The sequence below is a fragment of the Bombus vancouverensis genome, chromosome 11, assembly GCF_051014615.1.
Source record: "Bombus vancouverensis nearcticus chromosome 11, iyBomVanc1_principal, whole genome shotgun sequence".
Taxonomy (NCBI): domain Eukaryota; kingdom Metazoa; phylum Arthropoda; class Insecta; order Hymenoptera; family Apidae; genus Bombus; species Bombus vancouverensis.
This window is the reverse complement of record NC_134921.1, coordinates 11,285,825-11,313,119: the sequence shown is the minus strand read 5'-3', so window position 1 is coordinate 11,313,119 and position 27,295 is coordinate 11,285,825. Positions and strand designations below refer to the sequence as shown.

Genomic DNA, 27,295 nt, shown 5'->3' with positions numbered 1-27,295 from the left:
GACGACCCCGTTTGTCCGGCACACGCACGCGGACTTGTACTTTATCCGCGTCGGTTATCCGCTTTCGAGCGACGCGATCGTTCGATATCTCCGCCCTGTCTCGAGCGTCATCCAAGGTTCTAGAACGCGCTCGCCATCGAACCTCTTCTTGCACGAACTAGCTTTCGTCGCAGTCTTCTGTGTTCGAGGCACGAGACCCGTCTGCCCTCTTTTCCTGCCACCTGTTCCGTATGCGAATTAATACGGTGTCCCAGGTTGAAGTGGGTAAGGGCGAAGAATACGCACAGCAGTAGTCGTTTCAGCGTCCACGATGCGGGACCGTATCTGTACGTTTATCCGATCAGGTCGCTTCTGTTGCGTTTATAAAAAGTCGACCGCGTAAATATCTACGATCGAATAATTAGCGTGTGTCTATATTTTCGGATTAATCAGCCAGATAATCGCATCGAAAGCCCCGTGAAAGCCGAACCGATCACGACATCTTCCTAATTTCGTTTCTCGACGGTTTTCGTATCGATCCTCGTGATCGACGATCGTAACCGAACATCGACCATCCCAGTCATCCATCCATCGACGTCGTAGATCTCAAGCGGCGACTTCCGTTCTCGACCGAAGCGAAAGCACCGATGCAGCCGCCTGCGTCTGACCGCGTTGTCGCACTCGGGCCCGGTTATCGCGCGAGGTTCGAACGAACACGGATATACGTTATCGCGTCGAACGGACAACGATTTCCCATCAAAACGTTTCGTTGGATAATTATGTGCGTTCGAGGTATCGTAAATCAGCGGCAAGAACGCGCGCCGCGTTTACGTTGGGAACGAAAGGCGAGTCTCGTTTCAGGACTATCATCGTCTCCTTTGGTTTGCGCTCCGTGGACCGATTCTCGATAGAAACGAGCGACGATGATCTCCCGTTTTTTGCGACAATTGCGCGCAGCGCAACCGGCAATAAATCTCTCCGGGCATTTCTAATTTCTCCAGCGAAATGCACGCACGGACGTAGAACGCACACGCTCTGTGCGACAGCGTCGCGAACTACCATTTCGACAGTTCTTTTTCTCGACGTCGACTCGTCCGAATAACGAAACACGCTCGACTCGGTCTCTACGCGATAACAGCGTACGATACTTATCTTTTTAACCTGCTAACCGGATTCTGCTGTAATCGGGGAATTAAGAGCCGATAAATCGAGTGGAAAATCTCGAAAAGCATAATTTATTTTCAATAAAAATAAAGCAAGGACGGCGATATAACTCGTGTTTTCCGGTTAACAAGTTAACAACGACCTGCCGTAACTTATGAATCAACCATCAAGGGCAGCGAAAGGAAGAGCAAAGAAATGGAAATCATTTAGCTGTAGCCGATGGAAAGTTTCGCACGCTATGCAGTCAGACGTGGATATAGCGAAAGAAGGACGCATGCAAGTAGATACGTACTCGTTAACGCGTTTGCATTGTCTTTATACCGATCGAAGGTCAGCGATACGGACGTTCGACTGTCAATCTAGGAAACAAGGATGGAAAGCATAGAGAAGTAACGTGGAAACGCGCGAGAAGCGCGTACAATTACTACGGAAAAATAAAAATGCGTGCAAACGGGAATACGTGTGCGTGCTCGTGCGTACTGCGCTACGTGCGTTTGCGTGGGTTAAGATATTTACCGGTAAGATTATCGCCGCGTTGCTGCGGCCACCGAAAAGAAGGCCTCGGCTGCTGCTTGCTGCGCATGTCTCCCGTCCGGTGCGACGGCTGCGGGCCGCTCGCTTTTCAAACGATCGGAGACCACTACTTACCTGAAAGAGAAAAAGTCAGAATGGTCACAAAAATTCGTTGGTCGACGAAACTACGCTTAACGCGAGCCCAGATACAAGAAAAGAATTTTCCACCCTCTTTGGCCGTGTTTTTCCGAACGATGGGCGAAACGGCCGAATCGCGTCCCCCGCGCAACCACAACCAATTCCCGACCCTTCTCTTATCCACCCGTTACCAGCCATCCTAACCGGCCGTATATCTTTCCACCGTACGCCCTCGAAAGCGGCCGCCTTTGTTTCAGATATTTATGAGGCGTTTTAATTCGCGCGCCGCGCCACGCCGCGTCACCCGCCGTCGCCCGACCTCGGTACTCGTCGGCCGTCGTCGCCGCTACTCGACACCGTTCGTTCGTACTCGGCCGTACTCGGCAGCGCGTCGTGACCGACCAAACGACTAGCGCGGCAAGGGGATGGCCGCGTTAAACCGCTACCATCGGGGGATGAGGAGGCATAATAGGCATAAGGGTGCTCCGATAAAGCGGCAACCGAGCTCTCTTCCCTTCACGCACCCCTCGTATCCCTCCTCCGCCCACACCACCCTCTTTCCAGACGCAGGCCATAAGCGCGAACAAACTCTCGCTCGTATATCTCGGCTGAATGGTTTGCTCGTCGTGCGGCGCGGCGCGACGGCTTCTCGGCGTATCGCCGGGCTACCATCGCGTTCCCTTTCGTTTCTCTTGGTCTCTCTCTCTCTCTCTCTCTTACTCTCTCTTTTTCTCTCTCTCATCGCATTTCTCGTTCGTCGCGAACCACCGCGAATAACCGTCGAGCTTCTCGAATTGAACCGAACCGGATCGAAACGCGTTTCTCGTCGCGTCGAATTTCAAACGAACGATATCTGTCTACGTATTCGTTGGCTCCGAATCGTTGATCGTTAATCGATAAAAAGGAGAGACGAAAGGAGAGAGTCTTTGTCTGTTTTTCCGTGTCGCGACGTTCTAGAGAGAAACGATCGCGAACTCGCAGCTACTCCTCTTTACGTCGTAGTCTGTTGCCGAGTTTAACGGCAACAGTACGTCACCCTGTCAGCCCCTTTGCCCCTCCTTGTCCCACGCTTTCCCTCTCTCGCTTTCCTGTTTCTCTCGGCCGTAACAGGGATCTCCGATGCTCTTTCGTTCAACCTTACTCCGTTTCTCTCTCCCTCCCTGCCTGCCCCTCCATCCTTTCGTCCTCGTCCCTCTTATTCCTCGTTGTGCAGCGTCCGCGCGCCGTCCTCGTCGCGCTTTTCTTAACAGCCTTCACTCTCTAAAAGCCTGAGCGTGATCTATGGCAGGACGTTGCGTCACACGGGGAACAGATGCAGTGCTCGTATATTACTCGGCCATATCTAGCGGGCAAACGGAGAGAGAGGAGAAAGGCGTTTCGAACAGGGGTGCCAGGGGGACGGTATCGTGTTCGTTCGAAGATCGTTCAACGCCACGTATAGATCGCGATTAATATTCCGATAGCTTTTTTTCCGCTCGATCTCTAACCGAGTCGAGCGACGAAGACAAATTCTGGAAGAAAAAGCCAAAGAGAAATGAAGAAAACGCGCGAGCAGTTGAAGAATAAGGGAACAAACGAGTAAAACTAGGAGGAATCGAGCAAAGATCGAAGTCGATTCGTGAAAAGCGCGATAAGGTGGAGAAGGATCGGAACGCGTGGAGAAGAGGAAACGCGCGTTCGTGAAAATGCTAGCCAGCTGTCTGCGCGTACAGACAGGAGGGAAAGCGGAAGGGAGAGAGTCGGGTGGGAGGCTCGAAAACGCGCGTCGGCAGGGTAGACACTTGGAGAATCCCATAAATCAGGTCAGGGTTGGCGACGGGGGTGGCTGCGCGGCGGTAGTTACAGAAGGGAGGCCAAGGGAGCGGAGAGGAGCTAAGGGAGCTCGCTGCGACTCCGACAGAGCCGTTAGGTAAAGGTCGACGCACAACAAACCCACGCCGAGGACGCTAAAACGTGGCGCGCATGCTCGTAAAACGTTTGGCGCCAATTCCATTCGACAAGACGGATCGGTGCGTCTTTGAAAGAACCAGCGTTACTCATCCGACTCGATTTTTAGATGCGCAGTCACTTTCGTCATCAGAGAGATACACGCGCGTTTCAGAAATTCGTTGCTTCAGCCTTTCCCTGTCTTGTTGTCTTATATGTCAAAGTTTAGAGGTTTATCGTTATTTCCTGTTTAAACAAATAAATGGATAAATAAATACAGAAACGGGGACACGATTATCAGGCTATGTACACATGCTAACGCATTATCGGATCGAGTCGATCTCTTTTCCGCATCCTTTCGCAACTTCCCACGTTTGGTGTTTGCAATTATTTTAATTATTTATAATGTGACACGTTTCTATATTGAACGACATATTCCTGTTTTGTTTTGTTTCACTCGCAACATAACCTCCGCAACTTTATAGCTTTGTAACTTTGTAACTTGTACATTTAGTTTCCCTTGTTGCGTTACATAGTTAACGTTCGTTAGTAAATAATAATGACAATAATAATAGTAAATAAAATTATGCGAGGAGATCAAGGAGGATTTTCAACAATTTTGGGAAACATTGACAACTACCATATTACTGCAAGACTTTTACAGGCTTTGAAATGGAAGACGATCGATCCGTGTGCTTTGTCTAAAAGTTGGTTACAACTTGTAGGCAAGAACGAATAGGACGTACGTACGATTGCATGAATTCTTTTCACTGCTCTCAGGTGCATAATCAATTGCTGTTTGCTATTGTAAAAAGCTCGATATATTTCCTTAAGTTAATACGATATTTTTAAAAGTTGAAGCGCGCGATTAAATTCGAACGCACGAAAGATTCCGCTATGATTTCTAACATCTTCTTAGAGGCTTCCTACCAGACGTGTTCAAATACGTTCGCGAGTACCGCATAAACGTGCAAGAGCATCTAATAAATATTCCCAAGTCCCTACACACAACTGTTACTTCGTCGCTCCTTCCTCGATAACACTTCGTGACCACTGTAATAACGCGGAAGGAAAAGATCGCTTTTCTGCATCAATCCCAACCATCGTTCTTCTCGATATACGATCGTTTGGAGAACTATCCACTGACCAACGCGTATAATACGAAAGTCGTAATAGATACGTATTACACACGCGCACACTCACACACGGATTCCTGATGCAACAAACGTTTGACATACTGCCGTGTCATCGATTCGTCCTTTTGACGAAAAGAACGTGGAATTCGAAAAGTGGCGGTTACGATACTCGCGGTCGATACTCGCGAGGTTGCGGAGAAACGCCAGGGGGGTGGGCGAATGGCAAAGAAGAGACAGGAAAAGAGGGCGACGTTGAAGAAGCTTCGGAGGGACCCCAGATGGAATCGGTGCAGTTTGGAATATTGGAAAACGTCGAAACGTGCGAGAAATCGAAGCGGAGGGGTGAGAAGGGGAAGTGGAGGCGGCAGAGTGCGAGCAGGCCACTATTTATGACGCGTACGTGAATTCTTGGAACAGCGGGGGGATACCGCGTGTTCGTGTCACGGCGTCGCCGAAGAAAGAGAGCGACGGAGGTTCACCGGGGAGGGACTCGACTCCGGTGGAAAAGGGGCGACCAGCCTGCACCTCTGTCGCACCGTAAAAGAGCGAAGCTGAAGGAAGGCGCGCGACGAAGCGTATTCGTAGATTCGACGAATCTCGAGAATCGAACGTGTCCGACGTGGAAACGTCCGTCGTTCGCCAACTATAAAGGTATCGGAAGAGATAGAAGAGGCCGAGGCACGAGACAGGAGACAGGAGAGAAAAAAGCGAGGCTTCGATTGATTCATTGGACGCGCGTGCCTGGTTTCAAATCACCAGAATAGAATCCGTTGCCTTTGGAATGCCAGGCTCACGGCTAATCCATCGAGCGTCTTTATTGCTCCGCGACATTTATAAAACGCCGGAGAGACGAGGGCTCCCTGCGATCGCGCCCATTCGTCACCGATTATAAATCGTCAAGACACCCCTTTTTGTCGCTCCGTGTCGCCTATCCTTCTCGCGCCGAGCGTTCGCGCTTGTTTCGTACGGATGGTCGGTTCGGTCACGGTTTTCGTAATTTCTGCGTCGACCACGGCGGCGATCGCTTTCCAAAAATACGCAGCCACATAAGAATCGAGGAAAAATAACATTCTTTGCAGCCTCTTCGCGAACCGACTTACGACCGACGGATTCGTAAATTTCAAAAATACGAAATGGAGGCGGTTTCCGGATAAGAGAAAAAGGGTGTGCCTGTTTTTTGTCGAGCTAAGGAAACTCTGGATCTTACGGCGGGCGATACGGTGTTTCAACTACGTAGCTACGAACAGAGAAGCAAGATGTATTTGTAACGAACGAGGACAGGTATGTTGTGTAGGTCTAGGCGGTCGAAGAGTAACGGAAGTAACCGTGAAAGCTTGATACGCCGCACCCCGTGTACCTCCCCTACGAGCGTATAGCGAAGATAAGGCTCGCTCGTTGCGTCGAAGCGTCCCTGAGCGACCGTCCTGGAACGTCGTGAACGTCTCGAAACGTATACCGATGCTTCGACCCGAGTCCCGTCCCCTATTCTTCCTTACGACCACCGATCTCGTTCTCCGGAGCATCGTCGACTCGCTGGCGTAATATCGTGCCTGCTCCTCTTGCCGCCGTTATGCCGAGTTTAGTTCGTCCATAGACGAACGGAAGCGAGAGCACGAGAGAGAAGGCAACGCACTCGTGAAATCATGCCGTCTCCTTCGCTCTTACTCGTCGTATTGCCTTCTTACCAAACGAAAGAGAGGAGCGCAGAGGTATCGAGGATAACGTTCGCCAAGGAAAATAGAAACGTCGGTATATAGCCGTGGTCGGAAGCCCGTTTAATACTCGTCTCGATGGGCCAGGGTTTTCAGTAATTGGCAAGTTAAACAGCTCCCTGTTATGTACCTCTCTTTCTCTCTCTCTCTCTCTCTCTCTCTCTTTGTCGCGACTTCTTCTCTTTGTTCTTACCCTTTTCTCCACGCTTGCCTCGCCTTTCACGGCGAAACGCACTCTGCTCGGGCAACGCTCTCTCCGATACGCTGGAATTCTCTTATCGCCGAAATACTGTAATCCCTACGCGGGGAATAAGATGCTTTAATTAGGCGGAGTCGGGCCGCGATCGATTTCGAGAAACTCGCTTCGAAAGAGTCGAAAATTGTCGGCCGGAACGAGTGAGAACTTTGCTCCGAGGAAATCGAAAATGATGGTAGAGCAAAAGGTGCGTTTCAAGTGGAAACGATGCGAGATAAAAAATAACGATACGTCCTAATAAAGTACTTGCAGCTTGTCCGCTTGATGATTACCGATTGGCTGCGCGTTGTACGCGTGTCCCATTAGGTGAACCGAACCCGGTCGAAGCTTTCCTTTGGACAGGACCGGGCGAGTCGAAGCAAACTCGATTGGAAAGAGTGTGCGGAAGAGACGAAGAGCAAGGAGAAGGAGAAGGAAAGAGAAGAAAGTGCGGTAGAATGAAAAGAGATAGTGAAACTGAGCGAGAGAGAGAGAGAAAGAGAGCAAATGGCGGCAAGAGGGGGCAAGGTAAGTAGGTATAAAGGAGCGTGACTGGACGTGAGTTCAATACGCGGTCCTCGAGCACAGCTGTCACTGACATCGCCGCAATTCGAAACTGACCACGACAGCTAACCTCCGTACCGGCGGACCACAACGGCGGAAACTTATACCAGCCTTCCGATTGATACGTCCTGGCCACTCACCATACGCCGAAGGGGACGGATTAGTTGGCGGATGGCAGCAGTCTCCTACTCTCTACTTCTACGTTCCATACTTTGGCCCTAGAGGTCTGGCTCTTCCTGGCTCGCAGCGAATCGAAACGGCCAACGTTTCCACTTTCTTCTCTAAGTGACGTTACGCACCGTTGACCAGTCGTTGATCGACCACTAGATTCCGGAAAATATATCACGAGTACGCGCTGCATCCTGACAATTAGCGATTTGGATAAACGCGAGCGTCACGCGACTAGAGCGACGAACAACGAATACGAATTTTGTCAAATTTTGCGATTCCTTCAGTCTCAGACGCTACACTGCCAATACGATGAAATTGGTATCGCAAAACGCTATGCGGCTTTATCTTGAGTTACCGTTGATCGAAAGTTGAACAATTGTATACGGTCGTTCGTCCCACGAATTTACGATTCAATTCAGACTTAATTACGATAAATTATACTCGTAAGAATTACGCGATACGGAGAATATCGTATTTGAAAAGATTGAAACGCATCGACGAAGCTAAAAATGGTATTCTCGTAATTTCCACGAAGACGTATGCACGAGGATCGTTGGTGTTGCGATATCGCTGCTACGGTAGTTGCATCATCCAGTCGTCAAATTTGATGGATCGAAAATATTTATTTTCCAAAATCGCCCTGACGAGTCGCCGGCGATCAACGTACGCACGAATTACCGCGCATAATATTAGCGCGAGTCGTCGTGCACGAGTTGGAAGCATTCAGTTGGTCGGTGCTGGAAGAACGAGAAAACACGAGACGAGAGCGAGCACAGAGGGCAGCCGGCTGTTTAATAGGTGAACAGCAAATAAGAGGATTCGGAAATAGCGCAGTCATTGTGGGATCCCGCGAGCGAGAAAGCTTCGGGCCGCGGTAGGTAGTCATTTCTCGATTCATCGAGGAACGCGAAAGGCAGCTAGCTAATAAGGACCGGTACGATAATAGCGAGCAGGAAAAAAGCTACGGAAAGAGAGGACGAAGGGAGAAAAGGAATGGATGGAACGGAGCGAATGGTCGAGGGACGAACGAAGAAGAAAACGAAGTCGGAGGTACTTGGAACGAAGACGGTCGATCCTTGGTGAGAAGGGCGAAGAGGTGATTGATGGAACGTCAGTCATGGTGCAGCCATCAATCTCCCGTACCTATACCTTTATTATTTATTATCCTTGCCGCTACGGATACTTTGCTTCGGGTACATCGTATTTCTCTTTTCCTCCGAATCGTCGGTATAGCCCCGTCTCGGTTCGTCGCTACGCCCGATGCATCGGCGAAGCCCAAAGGCCGTCCAGTGACGAAGCAACCTTCCAGCTACGGATCGTCCACGCGTCTATACAACACGGTACTGCGTGTACTCGCGTTTGCGAAATCGTCCCTCGCCCATCTTTCCGTAGTTATACGTCTCGATATTCATGGGCGGAAAATTTTGCACTGCTCTTTTCCGGGCTGTTCGATCGTTACTTGATCTCCGTCCAGGCGAAACCGATCGAGTCCGTCCTTTATTCGTCTCTGAATATTCGATTCTCGAGAAATAAGCGACACCGGCTTGCAGAGATTCATTGGCGGCGAGAACAAGTAACAAATGCGTGAAATTTCTGACAAAATCCAACGTCGCGTCTAACGTGGCGATCGAAAGCTCTGAAACCAACGTAACTTAACGCGAATATCTTCCAAGCAAACCATGTAACTGAATTTTATAAAAAGACAGCTTCGACGATACGCGATCCATCGACAATGTATTGAAAAAATACAACTTGTCGCGTCTTTCTGCTCGCTCTTGCGATCGAAATTAGATCCGTTGGCGAATTTTCAACGCGGTAAAAGCAGCGCGAGCTGTAGTTGCCGAGTATCGTCACCCTCTTCCTTTACAAACACGCACGTACGATTCCCGTGCGTATGTGTAAGGACGAAACTCGCTGCGCTCTCGCCCCTGCTGCGTCACGAAACAAATGCGCTTTCAGCCAATCATCGTGGCCCGCCGTCCATAAGGATGATGATCACGATGACGATCACGATGACGCGGTGGAAGATGACTCGTCGCAGCTGTCAATCCACCGGGGCTACAGGCAAACCTCGAAACTTGGTTTCCACTCGGCTACGACCATTGAGCCTCGGCTCGATCGAGCAAACGCTCGTCTTATACGAGACGAAAAACACGAACACGCTTTCTATTAGGTCGTCCAATAAATTCGTATCGTTCATTTTTCCGCTATTTAGACGCTTTAGGCTGGTTTCACACTGAGATACGAGTGGTACTCGTATGGCAAGCTGCGTACGTATCGCGTGAATTTCGACATTTCTTGTTTTTTTTTTTTTTTTTTTTTTTTTAAGATTCGTCCATCGTCTTCGTTGGAAAAGTATCGTTGTCAAGATACGCGGAACGAGTATCGCGAGATACCGCGTCTCGCGAGAATCGTCGTGTGAACGCTTCCATCGGTCTACCATATTCGGTATCTATGGTACGCGTATCTCCGCGATGAAAACCGGTCGTAGAACTTGGACGCGTTATTTTAGATTATTCGCACGGCATTGACTCGAATGTAAGACGCGGGAATAGTAGAAAAAAATTGCACAATAACCGGAAGAATCTAAATGCTCGCGATTCATTGATTTTCTCCTCACGAGTGCCTTCTCTAGACTGCACTTGATCTTGCAAGATTGATCGTCTTGATCGCTCTATTCATAAAACACGTCATCAAGAGTATAAACTCACCGCGGCATAAACTTATCGAACGACCCAATACTGTCTGCTTTCTGCGACACTGCGTTGTCATCGAGGATATCTCCGAGACGGACGAAACCGATCGTTGTAAAATTGATTATTTCGAGATCGATCTGCCGGAGAGCGGGATTTTCCATCGGGTGGTTCGCTCGAAAGCACGGGCGTCGCTCGATTCTTCGACGACAAATGTAAAAAAAAAAAAAAAGAACAAAGAGGATGGGGGGCGTGCGCTAAGAAGGCGAAAGTCGAGGAGAAGGAGACGCGCAAAGGAAGGAAGGGTGGGCGCATCGAGCAACAGGGGCGGAAAAGTTGACGGCTTAGACGTTTTAAATTTCTCGGGGCATTCGAGAAGACATCGAGCAACTCGATCTTTCGAGCCGGACGCCGGAGATACCTGCACCTGAGCCTCTTACACGCTTTTTTTTTCCACCTTTTCTTCTCTTCCAGCGCTAAACAGGTTGGCTACCCGCGGCCACACCAGGAAAACACGCAGATCCGGCCGGACGAAATTTTACGCTGCTCTGGCCGCGACTAGCTAGCGCGTGTTCTATTGAAAAATCGTAAATACCGTTCCGATCGGTTCGAACAGACGCGAGAACGTATTTTCCACGCGTACGTGTTCGTCGTTCGGATACCGCGTACCGACACGGTAGACAGGAGGATGTAATGAATTTTTCACTATCTTCGCGTGGAAATAAATCGTACGCCGGGTTGCGGGTCGTTAATCGCTAACGCGGTTTAATACGCGGATCGACTATCGATAATTAACCGGCGACCAAGTACGCCAGGTGAGTCGGTGTTACTCATTAATATTTTAATTATTCACAATCGAGAGGCGCGCGTGCGGAGTTAACGATCGTGCGCGGACGGATTAGGATTTACATGATTTGAGGCAGGTCAAGACCGGGTACACGGACGAGCGTTGTAGGTATGCGTAGAAGTGGGCGAGAGCGGCGGCCACGGGCCTCTGCTTCATTCATAGTTAAACGCCGCTGTTTATGAACGGGAATACCTATTATGTAATGCATCGTCGGCAACAACGAGTCTTTTTATATCCGCCACGTGGCCGAACGCTGGATTACGCGTTCCTTCTGCCCGGTTCGAACACTTGCGAGCTACGCCGCAGGCTAATCGACGCCGATATCGACCGCTTCCGCGTCTTCGTTCGTCCAGTGGCTACCGGTCCTATCTTCGCCAACGATTCTCCTTGCATCTCGATTCACCGATCCGATGATTCCTTCGTGCGTGAATTAGTATTCAAATTCACAATTAACGTCCTATCAGGAAATATACGACGTTGTAACTTGCCACACGTTCAGCCTCGTAACGCGTACAGCGTTTGACCAACTCACCGAGCAGCGGTAATCGTCCAGCTATTAAATACTAATAACGCACGTACCTCCATCGATATATCGTTCGACAGGCCATCGAGAAATCGCGATATCGCGCCTCGTTACGATATTATCTTTTTAAGTTTGTACGTACGTTGGTATAACGCGTATTTTCCTATTGTGTGCAATATGCACGTAACCTAACGTATTTTTCATCGACGCGAGAAACGCATAAATAATCGTTCTCGGAGCGGATTGGTCGTGGTTGTCGTCGAAACCAGAAAGCAAATTACGACGATCGATAATTCCATTTACAACGTCACGTATCGCGATGATAGAGTCGGAAGATGCGAAGACAGTGTGGAAGGTGTCAAGGGAAACCTGAATGCCGCGTAACGGAGTTGGACGAACCACGCATTAAGATCGATAAGACGAGAAAGAAAGAAAGACTCTGAACGATTCGTCGATTTGATTTCGTCATGACGGAATCACTGTGCCGGTTTCCCAGCTCCGACTGCTAACGGACGAGCCAATTATTGTCATTTTCTCTTTCTCCGAGAACGGAACAAACGATATCCCTCGATCATAATTATCGATACTCGGACGATCGATACGTTCGAATTTACGAGGTCCTTGAAACGTAAACCGATCACCGATGCGTGGAAACGGGTTAATTGGAATCGTACTCGCGCGATCGATGAGAATCGATCGTGTCGATACGGGAACCCGTCGTCTTTCGCTCCCCTTCAACGGCGATCGATAAAATTCTGACGAATGGCATTCCGTGACGAGGCTATATAAGATCGTCCACGAAATTTCTCGCCGAAGAATCGGGGTTACACGGTCGACGAGCCGGTACCACGGAATCGTAAAACGGTCGACGAAAAAATTATTATTTGAGCGTGGCGATCGAACGTTCGTAACGATGGGATCTTCCTTAAACGTACTACGCAACGATAGACAAATTTCTCACAGTAACCGTGATCGTTACAACGATGAAAATATTTTCTTTCGATATCGTAATTATTTAGTTACAATTATTATAATTAAGTATTATTTAGTTGACGGACTGTAGCCTCGCGTATGTCGCTATCAATACATATTTTCCTACTTTGTGCAGTTATGCTTATTCTAATGTATTTTTTCCTTCGCAAACAAGAAATACACGAGTAAATACTCTGCGAGCAGATTGGCTGGATTTGTTGTCGGAGACAGAAAGCAAATTATGACGATTAATAATTCCATTCATAAAATCACATACTCTAACGATGAAAAATACGCTCCGTTCACATCCATTACGCCGCATTCAGGTTTCCGTTGACACTTTCAAGAGTGACTTTAGATTCGCTGACTCTATCGGATCGGGATATTGATGATTTTCTGAATTATTCATAAAAGAACAGATACGGAAAAGAGCAGAATTAATCTAGCAAGATACGGATACGAAAGCGCAAGCGAAAAAGCTGGTACAGCAAGAATAGATCAACTTCGTTTCGTATTTATCGATCGATCCGTGGAAGAGATCGACTCGTTCGACGATATTATTCGCCAGGCTGTATAAAACGTCCGACGTTTTAGGGGAATCTTTGGTCGATTGCGTAGATCGGCAACGATCTTTTTCTCAAGAAACTTCTCAATGGTAGAAAAATATGATTATTCGAGGGAAAACGATGGAAAGGACGCAGCGAGATTGTTAGAAGAAAATCGCGTCTCTAACGATTCTTTCCTACTTTCCTTAAACCGATGGAATTTTCTAAGAATAGAAAATGAACCAAAGAACGGAAGAAAGTTCAACAAGCTCGGCGATCAGTAACATCCGGCATATTAATATCCCGCAACGTTAACAACGATGCGAGCGTCGTGCTCGCCGTACGACGACGCAACGTTCGACGCACAGTCGATGTTCGCCGCTTGCCAGCGCGCCTATCGATCAACCTTGTCAAAAATAATCGATCGACTTGACGAGTCTCAACCAAATCCCTCGTGTCGACGAGCCAGACCGGACGTTAACGCGAACGTCCAGCCGGGCCGATCGGTCACGAATTTTCATTCCGCCCTAAAACGGAGTCCATCCGAGCTGTACGAAGCGAACGTAGATCTAGTAACGAGTACTACGCGAGGCTGGGAAGGAAACTTAGCGAGATGGTACAGGGGCGAGAGGAACGCATCGAACTTCGTACAACGTATAGGATACGCACCGCGTGTAGAAATATTTTTTGTAAACGGAAGCGCGTCGAAACGTTAAATTTATCTAACGCGTTATACGCGTTGGTCATCGTGTTCTACGAGCATCGGTAGCAATTTTTTTTTCTTTTTTTTGCATCAGGATAAGCTACTTTCCCATCGTCTTCGTGCTCGTTGTTCGAATCGTTATATAATCGTAAGAAATGATAAAATGAGAATATATTAGTTTCATAAGGTGATAATAGACGAAGAATAATTTTTATATTTGTATTATATTATTTTGTTCAATTAGGTATGATCCATTTCCGAATATTTCTATTATTATGTTCGTGCATAATTCGATAAATCGGTATAAAACAAAAAACATCGTGCGTCTATCGTTTCCTTACAAAACGAAAGAAACTTCTCGAACAACCTAATACCTTTCGTACAGCGCGTTTGTCCACCCTCCACTTCCCTACAAACGCATAATCTAACAGACACGCAGAGAAGAACGCCTGGAACGATAACACGCTACACGGGAAAAACGTTGGCAGGATGGAAGCGAGACGGAAATCCATTACAACCGATACAAACGTTCCTTTCGTTCGAACGCCGCGTATTAAATTGGAAGATCAAGGTTGCACATTGTCGCGTCGATGCCTATGCCGCATTTACGTTTTCCTATCCCGTGAATCCTACACAACCTGCTCGTTGAAAGGTCGATCGCTTCGAGCCTCGCTCGACTCCACCCAGACATCGTTCTCGCATCCTTCTCGTTTTCCAGCGTCGTCGATGTTGCACGTCTGCGACGGTGGCAACGACAACGACGACGAAGACGACAGCCCGACAACTTCTCGCGAAGGATCAGTGTCCTCGGACCAAGCAATGCCACTGCCACCCCTTCCCACTTTCTTCCCACGCAACGAACCGTGCCGAGCCGTGATTCACCGGTTTACACGCGACTTCGATACCGTTACACGCGTGTTGGCACAGACGGTACGCGCGTGCAGCTACAGAATCGAGAAACCGTGGTGTCGCCGCCTCACCGACAATAGACCGCGTTACGACGTGGTCGCTGTCGTTGCGAGATCCTAGCTCCTCCTCGGAATGCAGTTCGTCGTGTCGCGAGGGAACGCAGGATAAGGGGGAGAAGCTACGGATAGACAGAGAGGGAAGAGACAAGAGAGTGATCTACGTGCAAGTGGGTGGCACTCTCGACACGTATGCACGGCGCTGACGTAACATGCACGATTATTATTCGCTGTTATCACCCGGCACCGTGTTTCACCTATAACGCGCACACGCTCGCGCCTTCCTCCGGCTACGACCGTAATCTCTCGCCTTTCCTTCTTAACGTGCAAAACGCGCCAACCAATTCCACTCGTCTAAGTTTCTTCACGAGTCCGTCTATGGTTCAGGCTCGACGCGATTACGATTTTTTTCACGGTGGCTCCGCGATTTCGATTCGCGTCGAATCACGCGCAGTCAAGCACCGGTCAAAGTCGCTTACACGCGATTCGGCATTAACGGTAGGCGGTTCCGGCGAGACGAATGAAAATCTCTGGAACGGTGCCTAGGTTGACGCGATCTGACCGTAGCCGTGATCGTTAGTCCGAATCAAGTTTTAATAGCCTCTCGTATATTGGATTATTAGCTCCTTAAGCGTGCAGCAAAACTGAGGAAACCTACGCTTTTCTTCTGCTTCTAACGATAACACCGAGAGGTAGATAATATCGTTCCGTTAAAACAAAAGCGGATGGAACTAGTTGCGAAATGAAAATCCTCCATCATGACGTAACGACGTTGCGATACGATAATTAAAAATCGTATGGGTTGTAGTATATCGTAAAACGTGCAACGCACGATTCGACGTGGCAGTAGCTTTCCATCAGTCATCTTTTTTTTTTTTTGTAGCCGCGTACAAAGCTTGAAAGGCTGTTTTCAGTGGAAGAAATCGCAGCGATAACGCATCTTACGCTTCTTACCGCGATTCTTAACCCGACGATGGTTCGACTGTCCCCGAACGAGCGCGCCGATCGCGAGTCTCCAAAGGGCGAATTTCGTATTTGGTGGCGGTTCCGGTAGCGTGGAACGCGACGTTCGATCTCGAGGGGGATGATTCATCGAATGCCGTGTAGACGGAACGACTCGATCGCGTGCGAGAAGTAAGTAGCTCGTCTCGGTACGAGAGTACGGTGTAGGCTCGGCTCGATCCCGAAATTAAAGACGGTTCGTGTAACGGGTGGCGGTGAATCGTGGAGCAAAGTATGTAGGTACGGGCGCGGAGAATCATCAAGAATGATTTATGGCGCAGCCATCGCGGGGACACGCGCGCGCGTCGCCAACGCGATTCTCTCTGTCCGCGCATAGCAGAATACTTGTGTCCTGCGAAATCCGGAGAGCAACGACGCGAGTAATCTAACTGGTGATTCACGGTGGAATTTTTCCGCTCGTGGCAAGAGGCGAGAGAGAAAATTTATCGTCTATCGCGAATACATAAAGTACGTCGTTCGCGTTTCCGGACTTCTTCGAGCACTAACTGCGAGATATCATCTATTCGGGCCGCGATCGTCTACGTATCCACGGCGATGGATGCAACCGACCGAGCAAGCGGACCGCGAAAAACTCGGTGAATTTTTCGAGCTGGCGACATTACGGCGAACACAGAGTGCAGATAGGGAGAGAGGGAGAAACAAAGCGGAGCGCCACGAGACTCTCTCTGTATATTTAGATGGTTGTGCAAGGAGAGTAAGTTACGAGCCGTTCGGCGACGTCAACTTGGCAGTTTCTTTGATCGATGCGGCGCCCGAAACGCCGCCGCAATCCCACGCGAGAAATTTCCGAAAAACTTCTGGAAAGCCGCGAAGTCGCCAGCAATTATGTACTCGATGAAAGCGGACGATGCGAGATGAAACGATTCGCGAGAAGATCGTTCTAGCGTCGTAGACAGTGGAACTTTAGAACGACGAAGATTCGATCCTCGTTCGTTAATCGCTGTGCGTAAATAAATTTCCTAAAACTTGGTCAACTTGGTCGAATTGAAACGTAAGGTGAAATAATAACGAGAGAAATATCGAGAAATTTCTTGAAATTCAGTTGGTAACCGCGTTACGGATTTAATGAAATTCGATAATCTAAATCGACCAAAAGGAAATTGCGAATGAAATATCGCGTTAACGCAATCTTGGTCGTTTAATGGGTTAAAGAGGAAAATTTCGCTAGAGGCCCGCTCGGACCCAGTATCTGTCGCGTATATAAAACCATCTGCCTTTCAAGGGTTATACAGGTAGCGTTAGTAGGAGAAAAACGAGAGGACGGACTTTTGTACGATCGCGTTTAGTCGAATATCGTAGGAATAAAAGCATACCGGTCGAATTATCGTATTTCACGCATCTGCCTTTGATAAACCATTAGCCGGGATCGTTGCGACCAACGCGGTAAAGAGACAAACTACCGTTCGTGTTAAATAGACAATTTATGAACTCGATGCTTACAACGGAAACGATACGATATCGTCGAACGAGCAGAGCCCGGTTTTCGATTGTTCGTCGATGCATCGCATTTCAGTCGACCTATCTTCGCGGTCAAACTCGTTATCGATAATTAAAAATTGTCAAACGCACTTTGGCCGAATCGACGCGTCACAACCCGCGCGGAATCCAGTTCGAAGTAGCCCGAGGGTCATCGCGAGTAAACCAAGGGAAAAGGGAGAGGGGCGGAGGGAACAAGTCGGTTATACATGACTGCACGATCATTAGCCACTGTATTATTATTCTCTGGATATTAATTGATTTTGAAAATACAATTTTCTGTGCGACCGATCAAAACGGTGCACGTTTCCCCTTGCCCCGCGTCCCTCTTGCTCCGTCCTCCTCTTTAGTCCCTCTTTGCTACGAATTCTCGCTTCGATCGTGCGTACGCGTGCTCATCCACCCAACATCGCAAACGTTTCGTTTTTGCTCTCTTGCCTTTGGCCTGTTTCCGCGATCATCGATACGCAGCTTGTGCACGCTCGCGAAATGATTAGGAAACGTTAACGAAGCAGGGCGAATCTTATTCGAACGATTGCTTGGTACGGCCAAATTGTCCCGGTAATTATAACGCGTTCGGTACGAGCGCGAGTGTGCGCGAAAAATAAGTCGAAGATATAATACGACGAAACGTAGAATTGGAAAATTTGGAAACCGTTGCTAGGTCGATGTCGCGATTACAGATGCAAACATTTCCATCTAGATACCCTAAATCGTATGTTATTCTCTCTAGCTAATAGTTTTTCGGACCGCATAGATCTTCTCCAGTGACGCGTTATTCGAGCGAGCGATCTACGAGGCGTTATCTTTATCCTGAATTTACTATAACTATGCTTTTTCGCATATATTTCGGAAAAATTTTTTCCTCCAAATATCCGTATCGAGCAACTACCTGTCGTTACAAATGCGTGTATTTTAATCGGCACATCCCAGAATATGAATAAACAGATAAATAAAATTTATTTAGTGTACGTGGACGATCGGCAGCAGAACGAAAACAAGCGAGAAAGGTGCGATAAGATTTCCCATTTCGGGTGTCGTTTTCGAACCAAACGGAGTTCGAAGATATCCAGTTGAGAATTTGCCTGATAAACCCGTATTTCATAATTTCCTGTTTTCTTCGTTTCTTCTTCGTCCCACGAAGGTATCTTTCGCTTGTTCCTTCAAGTAGAATCACCAGCCTCGCTGATCGCGCCATGGACTTCCGCGACATCCGAAGCAGAGAATCGCATATACGGAAAAAGCTGGCGAGTGTTGGAAACCGCATCTCGTTGGAGGTCGCGCACGTGGACGACCGAAGCAGAAACGTCAAAACGAGAAAGGTACGCATCGATCGTAATTCGAAGTGCAACGATAACCTTTCGTGGTCATTCGTTGCGCGGCACGATTGCACACACGCGCAATCGATGCGTAAAAATGGAAATCGAGCGAAATGGATTTGTCGGGACGAAAAAGCGGAGCGGGTAATCGCGCGGGGCCGAAAGAGAGACAGAGACGAGCGGACGGACGGATAGGCAGATAGATGGGCGAAGGGGGAAAGGAGACGCGCAACGAGGGTTGAAAAGAGAAAGAGAACGGGAACAACCGAACCGCCGCAGGTCGCGGCAAATTAGCGCCATCACGGCTGGCTAATATTTTTTTGCGTTCACGGAGGGTGACGCTTTTTTCCTTTTTTCTCGATTTTTTTCCCTCCTCTTTTTTTTTTATTTTGTCGTTGAATTTGTTTCTTGAATGACGTATGTATCACGATAAAACCCATAGTACGTTCATCGAGTGGCATGATTTTGATCAAAGAGTTTTTTTTATCGTGAAATTTAACGAATAAATATTCGAAATGGTTCGCTGGCCGCCACGCTCGCCAGTACGTGTCTCTCCGTGCAAGGCGACGTCTCGCTGAAATCGCTGGAACAACCATCGGTTCGAGGGTCCCGCGAAAGTTCGTAATCGGGTCGATATCGGTTCAAATATATCTTCCTTTTTTTTTTTTTAACAGTTCCATTTCCGTCCACGAGTTACGGACACTTGCTAATTTTGCACGCGAGCTTCGATGAAACGGACCTCTAAAACGAGACGTTTAGAAGATTCTAAATAACATAGTTTAACAGGATCGAATAATCATTCTCCGCGTAATTGACGCGTGCGAGTTCGTAGTACGTTCAAGGAAGCGAGAACGTTACGCGATATGCTAAAACGTACTAATCGACACAATACTAGTTATAAGTAAATTGAGCAATTTTCCACGGAGTTTTTACACGCGCGATTATATTCATAAAAATATGAACTTTCATAAATCAAGTTAATAAAGTTAGATCGACTTTGTAATTAGATACAATATAGATGTATACATTAATGTATTTATGCGTTATCTTAAGTATATTAAACGATCCGTGACACACACGACTTTTTGCATATAAATATTGACATTTCCATCTCCGAAAAGATCATATTCCTAAAGAATATCAATGAATAACAAAATAGAAGTACTTTGTCGAAGATAAGTCAGATACAAATGGAATATTTACTCCGCGCAATATTTACATATAGTTGTTGCAATTGGTCGATGATATCGTCGACGGAAGGTGCGTTCGAGTGCAGCCCATAAACAACATATTTTGAGCCAGTGGAGTTGGTGCGGTAAGAAGAAGGGAAAGTCAGTTACCGCGCGTCGCTCGAGCAACGCACGTCGTCTTTATATTACGCATAGGCGACCAACAAGTTATCGAACGATTGTTATTCGACAATGGCGAAAAATGAATTTCTCTCGCACGACCGAATAACGTTGTTAACTGTCGCGTAAACGATCGATCGCCGAACCGAAGTGAATCAAAGGTGAATCAAAATTGGATTCGTCGGCAGTTCACTGGTACCGAAAGGTAGATGAAGATGGGACAAACGAGAGGAGGGGACAAGAGGGAAGAAAGAGATAGAAAAGGAGCGACGTAGTTAAAAGGAAAGCTGGTAAAACGCTAAATACGGACGGAAGGTTAGCGATCGTTCATTGAAACGTTAGGTGGTGAATCGGGTGCGGCGTCCCTTGACAGTTTACAGCCACCGGCCGCGCGTTCGTTTACCTCGGTAATAATCTCGTCTTTCTCCTCAAGATCCTTCGTATCTCTAGACGGATGGACGTTCGCCGTTTACGAGATCTTTACGATCGGGCGAGATTTAAATGTGCGCGTAAAGCTTGGCTGCACCGCCCCTTCAAACGTCACGGAGCAGGTACGAGCCCGTAAACAAACCGTCGAATCGTTTCTTCGACGTGCGAATCGATCGAATTTTTCTTTGCCGCGTCCCAAAGCGAATATAAACGGCGTAAATCTGATCGAAACGAAAAGTCGATCGAAGAAGCTCGCTTACGAACATTAGTATTCGCGTTTATTTCTGCCTGTTTCTGTTTTTATCGGCGGACAAAGTACATAGATGCGAGAACAGGTATAACGTAGTTGGCATGATTTCGAGTTTATTCCTAACGAGGATGTATCGAGGAGTGGATGGAAAGCCTGGCGAGGGGAAGAAGGGAGAAAGAAGAGGGGGCGGCGGGAGACGCGGCAGGGCGAATGTGTGTGCAAATGCTCGATGCGGCGGGGTAAAAGAGAGAACGATGGACCGAGACGGGGAGACCAAGAGACCGAGAGACTGGGAAGTTGAAAGAGAGCCCCCGAAGGCCCGAATATCGATCTCATACATAATTAAATACCGACCCGGCGGAGCATCACAAAGAGAGCTTACTTCGGCTTTGATCTGCTGACAGACGGGGCCCGTCATCGCAGACTTCAATAGGCGCTACTGAATCGCGGGGGTGTGCTATTGACGCGGCACAGCTCCAACACGCCAGCTTCCAACTCCGGTTCGCGTTCCCGCGGCTGACTTCGGCCGCGTACTCCTACAAGCTGTATCTCCACGCTTGTTTACCGTTCTACACTTGTCGCCTACTCTCCTACGGCCATGCATTCTCTGCTACATATACGTATCGGGTAAATGTTCGTTCAACCGGCTGCGAACGCCAGCAAATACGTTATACGGATTAAAGATCGAGCGAAGCATGACTTTGCTGCTGTGTTGACCTAGCGCGCGATTTAGCTGCTCTTCGGGTATCCTCTTGCATAATTGAACCACGTTAGATCGCTGTACGAGTTCTCTTCGTCGTGACAGATTTTCTACAAACACGATTTATAACGTCCATCTATATGGATATCGCTCTATGCGTCTTTCGTCAAATTTCGATTTACACGGTGAAACTTGGTACGCGCGATCTCGTCGGAGGACACGCGGATCGCGTAACAGAGGTTTAGGCGATTCACCTCGCTGCGATTTTTCGTTCTCGCGTTGGATGTTCACGTTCGGCCAAGTGAATTCCATCGACAGGAATTTTCCATCTCGACGCCGCGTTTCTTTTGCGTATTCTTCTATCTTTCGGCGTAATTCGATACGCAGAATGGGCCACTTGGCTAATCTGTCGATAACGACGATGCAAACACAAAAAAGTCTGCAATCCGTCAATTTATCGATATCGTTGGTTAATAAATTACTATACAAGAGGGTCATGATCTTAGAGATCGGCTTCTTCGTTCGTACGTTTTTACGATCTATCGCGGGACGCGAATAGAAGCATCTCGTTTTCACCTTTGGCAGAAGCAAAGATTTATTGCCTAAATTTGCTACAGCGATCGTCGATGTAAGAAAGCATATTCCTAATCGAACTTTAGAATGACGTACGGGTTTTCCCGGACACAATGACGTCAGTAGTGTCAGTCACGCGTCAAGCGCAGCTCTGCGGAATTGACGTCTATTAAAAAATGCAGAAAGCCATTTCGATCGCGAAGTCGACGAAACAATAGGAATCTCGCGCTCCCAAATTCAGAATGCTCGATTAAATAAACGCCTTATACCCTTGATCCTTCGTTTCTTCGCGACTCACACATCCACTCGACGAGTAAGTATATAATACGTGTCTCGAAAGCGTCTCACGGTGACAGGACGGATTTAATCGCGTCCAATGACGTCATTCTTGCTCGGTTTTAAGTCGATGAATTTTAACGGTGCGCCTCGCTCGAGAATATGTAAATACCAATTTATGACCAGTCAACTCGATATTTTTCGATGCAAACGATACACACTGATTTCGATCGCATCATTCTGTCGAACAAGGAACAAAGTATGGTCGTGGGCTCGAATCTCATTTTTATCTGAATCATCGTCGTCCATATTTTTCCGAACGTTCGATCCTCCAGCTATCCTTATTTTCTCAAACTTTCTACTCGTAAAATTCTACTTATTAGACTCTGTGCGTGTGATTTGTTCCGATATATTCGACCGTACGTTCGAACGTATTCGTCAGAATGACACTTCGCCATAGATCGAGCATCGGCTGTGACCATAATGACCTTAGTCACGCAGTCGACCGTACTTTTAAAACCACAGATATAAAGTGCTGAGATCTATAACTGTTGCGATGACACATGGATAATTATGTCACGATATCCTGTTTTCTATCGTACGAGAAGCGCGTATTAACCAATATAAATAACTATAGGCAAAATCATCTCGATGTACGATAACTTCTTTTAAACATTATCACGCAGTTAATGCAACGCATCGTCGTTGTAATCTATGGCGATAGGATTAAACGGTATATCGAGGTAGAATAGGCAGCAACTTTAGTTTCGAACGAAATTTCGCGTAGATGAACTTTCTACGAGCGTGTCTGTTCTACGATAGCGTCTTTCGCAGACACCTCTCCGATAGAGCAGATATTTCCTGAGAACCTGAAATCGCAAACGCATTTCGTCTGTCACGCGCTATACCGCGATCGTTTCTTTCGTCTTGTCGATTGACGATTCGATCGACGATAGGGTTTAAAATCGGATGGGAAACGCTAACGAATTAACGCGAAATCCGATGGTGCGCGTAAATCTAAAGGTAAAAGTACGAAACCCTCTTTGTCTACCGGGACGACGATCGTGAGACGCAGCCTTAGACGATCGCAACGAGGAAAGCTATATGCGTCGACAGTTATCTCCGTCGCAAATCACGGTGCGTGCCACGTGGCAACGCGTCGAGCATCTCGGCAAACAACGATGGCACGTTTGTCGCGACGTAACCGCCGCGGCGCGCCGCGCGAACACCACGGTCGAGTTCGTCGCCGCTTGTCTGACCAGTGACGGGCCGATCCCCCTTCGCGTTCTCGCGTCTTAATCTCCTTCTCCGCGTCACCGACTCGAAACGCGTTTGTCAAACACATCAAAGACGACGAGTCCGTGCAACTCGTACGTATGGACGACGCACGTGTGAGTCACCGACTGCTACGAACGATTTAAAAATTCGTACGTAAAAATGAGTCGAGTTACTCGTCGATCGACGCGTTGTATACAGTGGAAGAGGAAGCGTGTACGAAGGTGCGTTGTGTACGGTTGTTTGTTCAAGCGTGGATATGTATCCGTTCGAGTAGGTCATGTGCTCCTGTGGGTGTATACCCTATACGTATATGCGATGGAGGGAGAGAGGAGGCGAGGTGGGGGCAGTTAAAAAGAGAAAAGTGGCAAACGACGAAGAGGAGCGAAAATCACAACGACACGCATGGACCGAAGTAAAAAATTGAAACGCGATGCCACGCGACTTTCGATCGATAATGGAAAATCGATTCTCGGCGAGTCGAGCATCGACGTTGCTTTCGTCGAAGCTGAAGGGGGATGCACGTTAAGGATGGAGCACGGTCACGAGGGTTAAACGCGTAGGATCGCGCGTACTGGACGTTGGCGCGCAAAATGATATTGCCGTTGACCTTATTTACGAATCACGCCCTGGGAAGAGCGATGAAGAATCGCCTACCGTCTACCAGCGGTCAAGTTTGTCGGTTGGCCAGAGTGATACCGAATGTCGTAAGAGAAAGGAACGGGTGTCTCCGTTGCTTCGATCAACCAGTGGCTATATACTGGACGCGAGGGGAGACACGAAGAACACCGAAAGGGAGCTGGTCCGAAAAGCGAAAGAAAAAGGCGAATACCAGGTTGGAGGATGGATACCGAGAAAACAGACTCACCGTGAAGTAGTGGTTCCAGTGCGCAGGAAACGTCAGTCCCGATGAGTCCTTCGCTCCGTGGCTACGTCAGGAGCGATTATCCTCGTTACTAGTATGGGTGAAGCAACGCGGCGCTTGGACGACGAGCATCGGAACTCGCGTGTCCTCCGTGATTCCCTCGACACCATATCACCGCGTCATCCTCACGGATGTTCCACCAACGCAAAGACAATAAAGACGCACCACTCACTCAACTGGCTCGGCGTTCGTCGAGCCGCCTGTCACTCCCTCGCAACGTTTCTTTCTGCGTTCGGGTTCGCGCGCGCCTCACCGACCATAATAATAACTATCTCTCATCGTCGCGCGATTTTCGTCACGGACCGATCGAACGTAATTTCCCGCTGACCACGACACTATCGAAGACAGACGAACGAGCACTCGGGCACGGGACGAGTCACGATTTCGCGGTAACATGCATGACTTGCCGATCAAACGGAGCGAAAGCAAAGACCCTCCCACGACGACAGCACGTGGCGCACTGACGGCTCCGCGGTCATCTTCCCCACCTCTGCCCCCTCCACCTCACCGTCGCCGCCGCCGACGATGCACCCCCTACCCGCCCCGCCGCGGCCAGCCAACCCCTACCTCACCTTCCCCTATGCCATCCCCTCGCCCCTGGCCACGCTTCCCCGCCGATTCAGCCCCGCTCGCCTCTCCCCGTCCCTCTGCCGTGCTTCTCTGCACGCTTCTCCTGCCACCCTTCTCTCTCACTCTCTCTTTCTCTCTCACTCTCTCTCTCTCTCTCTCTAGCTCGCTCGCTCGCTCTTTCTCTCTCTCTTTCTCTCTGCATACTCTCGTCCCATTCCGAGCCCCGCGCCAAACCGAGTATCTTTCCCCGTCTGACCCCTCGCCCACCCTAACGTCCGTACCCCTCTACCCGCGGCCCTGACCTATCCCCACCCCTGCCACGCACCGGCTCGACGTATTTCTCTCCCCACTAGCGCCCCATTCCACCCACGCCCCCATCCCACTCTTGCCTGTTTCACGAAGGAGACTCTTTTCCTTGGTCTCGCGACTTCTTCTCCGTGTCTTTCCGTTTATCCTTTCTATCCCTGCTTTCCTACCCGCTCATCCCTTTCGCTCTACTCTTCTCCCCCGTCTTCTCACGCTGCTTTTCACCTTGCTCGGTTCATCCCCCCGGACATCCCCCACCGTATCACACGCTTCCTTTGTCTTTTCCATTTATTCCTTCGTCCGTTCGCCAGTCGATCCGACTCGTTCGTCGACTCGTATCGCTCTGTTCGAGCGTCTCGCTGGCCGGCATTTTTCTCATTAGTTTAGCTCGTAAGAGAATTACGACGTGATCGATCATTTTTATACTTGTACTCGCGCGTCTATACGAATACGCGACCGTGTGTTTTTATTCGCTCAAATGGCCGAGGTGTTTTCTTCGAAGGTAGTTTGCGCCTTTCGGCGTGATACGCAGCGCGGATGGGGTGAATAACGCGGGACTAACGAGGTGAAGAGCGAGCGAGAGAGAGAGAGAGAGAGAGAGAGAGAGAAAGTGTGTGTGAGAAGTAGAGAGAGAGGTAGAGAGAGAGAGAGAGAGAGAGAGTGAGGGAGGACGTGCAAGAGAAGAGGGCCGAGTCAAAACTTTCCAGTCGACGTGGCCGCGGTGGCCCGTTGACGAGGAGGACAGCTATTTCTAGGTGAGAATTCCCAAGATCAGAAAAGAGTCACGGTGACGCGGCCGCGGTCGAAATTACGTAATCCTTCGCGACGATCTCGTTAAAGTTGCTTTCCTTAAGAGTCAAATTTATAAACGGTAATACGATTTGCTTAATAATGATTTATTACACGCTTACGATACCGTTTGTAGCCGTAAATATTTCGGCGATGACATTTATTGCCCGAGTGTAACGGCAGTCGGTACACACCCTTTCGTCTCAGAGGTTTGCTAGCCAAAGTTCCTCCGCAGTTAGGCTTACGCGAGGCGGATTAACGTTTGACCAGATTCGAAGGGAGCGCATAACCACGCGGCACGCGTGCCGCTGCGTTGGAAACCGCGAATCTTTTGTCCGGTCGCATGCTCCTTAATTTTCCCCCTTTTCGAGGTAGGAAAGCTTGCGACCTTAAGCGATTGCGGCGAGGCAGAGTGGCGCAGCGCCGAATTGTACGTGCGTTCCGGTGGCCCTTGTTAACGCAGGAATGTAAATCAACTCGTAATAGCGTGGTTGCCGAGGATTAAGCGGCGCGAGAAGACGAGAGCGAGCGTGGTATGACGCGGCGAGAAGGTACGAAGTGCCGGCGAGGCAAGACCGGCGTCGACGACAACGAGCACAGCTACGGCTACGACAACGACGACGACGACGACGACGACGACGACGACGACTACGACAGCGACAACGAACGACGACAACGACAACGACAACGCTACGGGCTACGATGACGTCGAGGGCGACGACGGCGACGACGTTGGCGACGGTAGTAGCGGAGGGACGGGGATGAGAGTCGATGGGTGGGAAGAACGGCAGCACCCTCTCCTCGTGCCCCGAAGCATTAGGAGTTCGGTAATAAATCTCGTTGAAAAAACACACGCGCGTACACGTACAGCCACGTACACGAGTGCACGCGCGTCCGTGCGCGTATGCACGTATTCTCGAGCAGGGATCTCAGACTGTTCCGCTCTCTTCCGCGCGCGTCTATCTCGTTCGGTTCGTACATCTGTGCTCTGGGAATGCAACGAGCGCGAGCAAGAGGAAAGCCAGTAAAACGTAAGGAAGGAGGGAGCGCGACCCCCTCCAAAGCTTTAGATCTTTCCTCGTCTCTTCGTCGCGGAGCACCGCGTCCGACGGCAACGAGGTCGACATGATCTATGCACGCCGTGCAGAGGCGAGTGTCACCGTTTGCTTGATGCATCGGTCCTCACCTGAGCCCTCCCCTCGGCGTCGTTTCTTGGCCGTGCCCACATCGACGTCCGCTCGGTCCGCGG

General features: G+C 49.0%; 1 protein-coding gene across 8 annotated transcripts in view; it reads right to left on the bottom strand.

Annotated features, from left to right (window-relative positions):
- tio (zinc finger domain-containing protein tiptop) overlaps nt 1–27,295 on the bottom strand; it is a 90,356-nt gene that overhangs the window by 33,525 nt on the left and 29,536 nt on the right. For 5 of the 8 annotated variants that reach the window (XM_076622943.1, XM_076622942.1, XM_076622941.1 and 2 more), the window contains one exon: nt 1,660–1,791. The exons of 1 other annotated variant lie outside the window; for it this stretch is intronic. In XM_076622943.1, the coding sequence (XP_076479058.1) occupies nt 1,660–1,726 (67 nt within the window). In that variant the 5' untranslated portion in view covers nt 1,727–1,791. Of the gene's footprint in view, nt 1–1,659; nt 1,792–24,324; nt 24,860–27,295 lie in introns of those variants that run through there. 2 more of the 8 variants (XM_033329849.2, XM_076622944.1) reach the window with 2 other exon arrangements.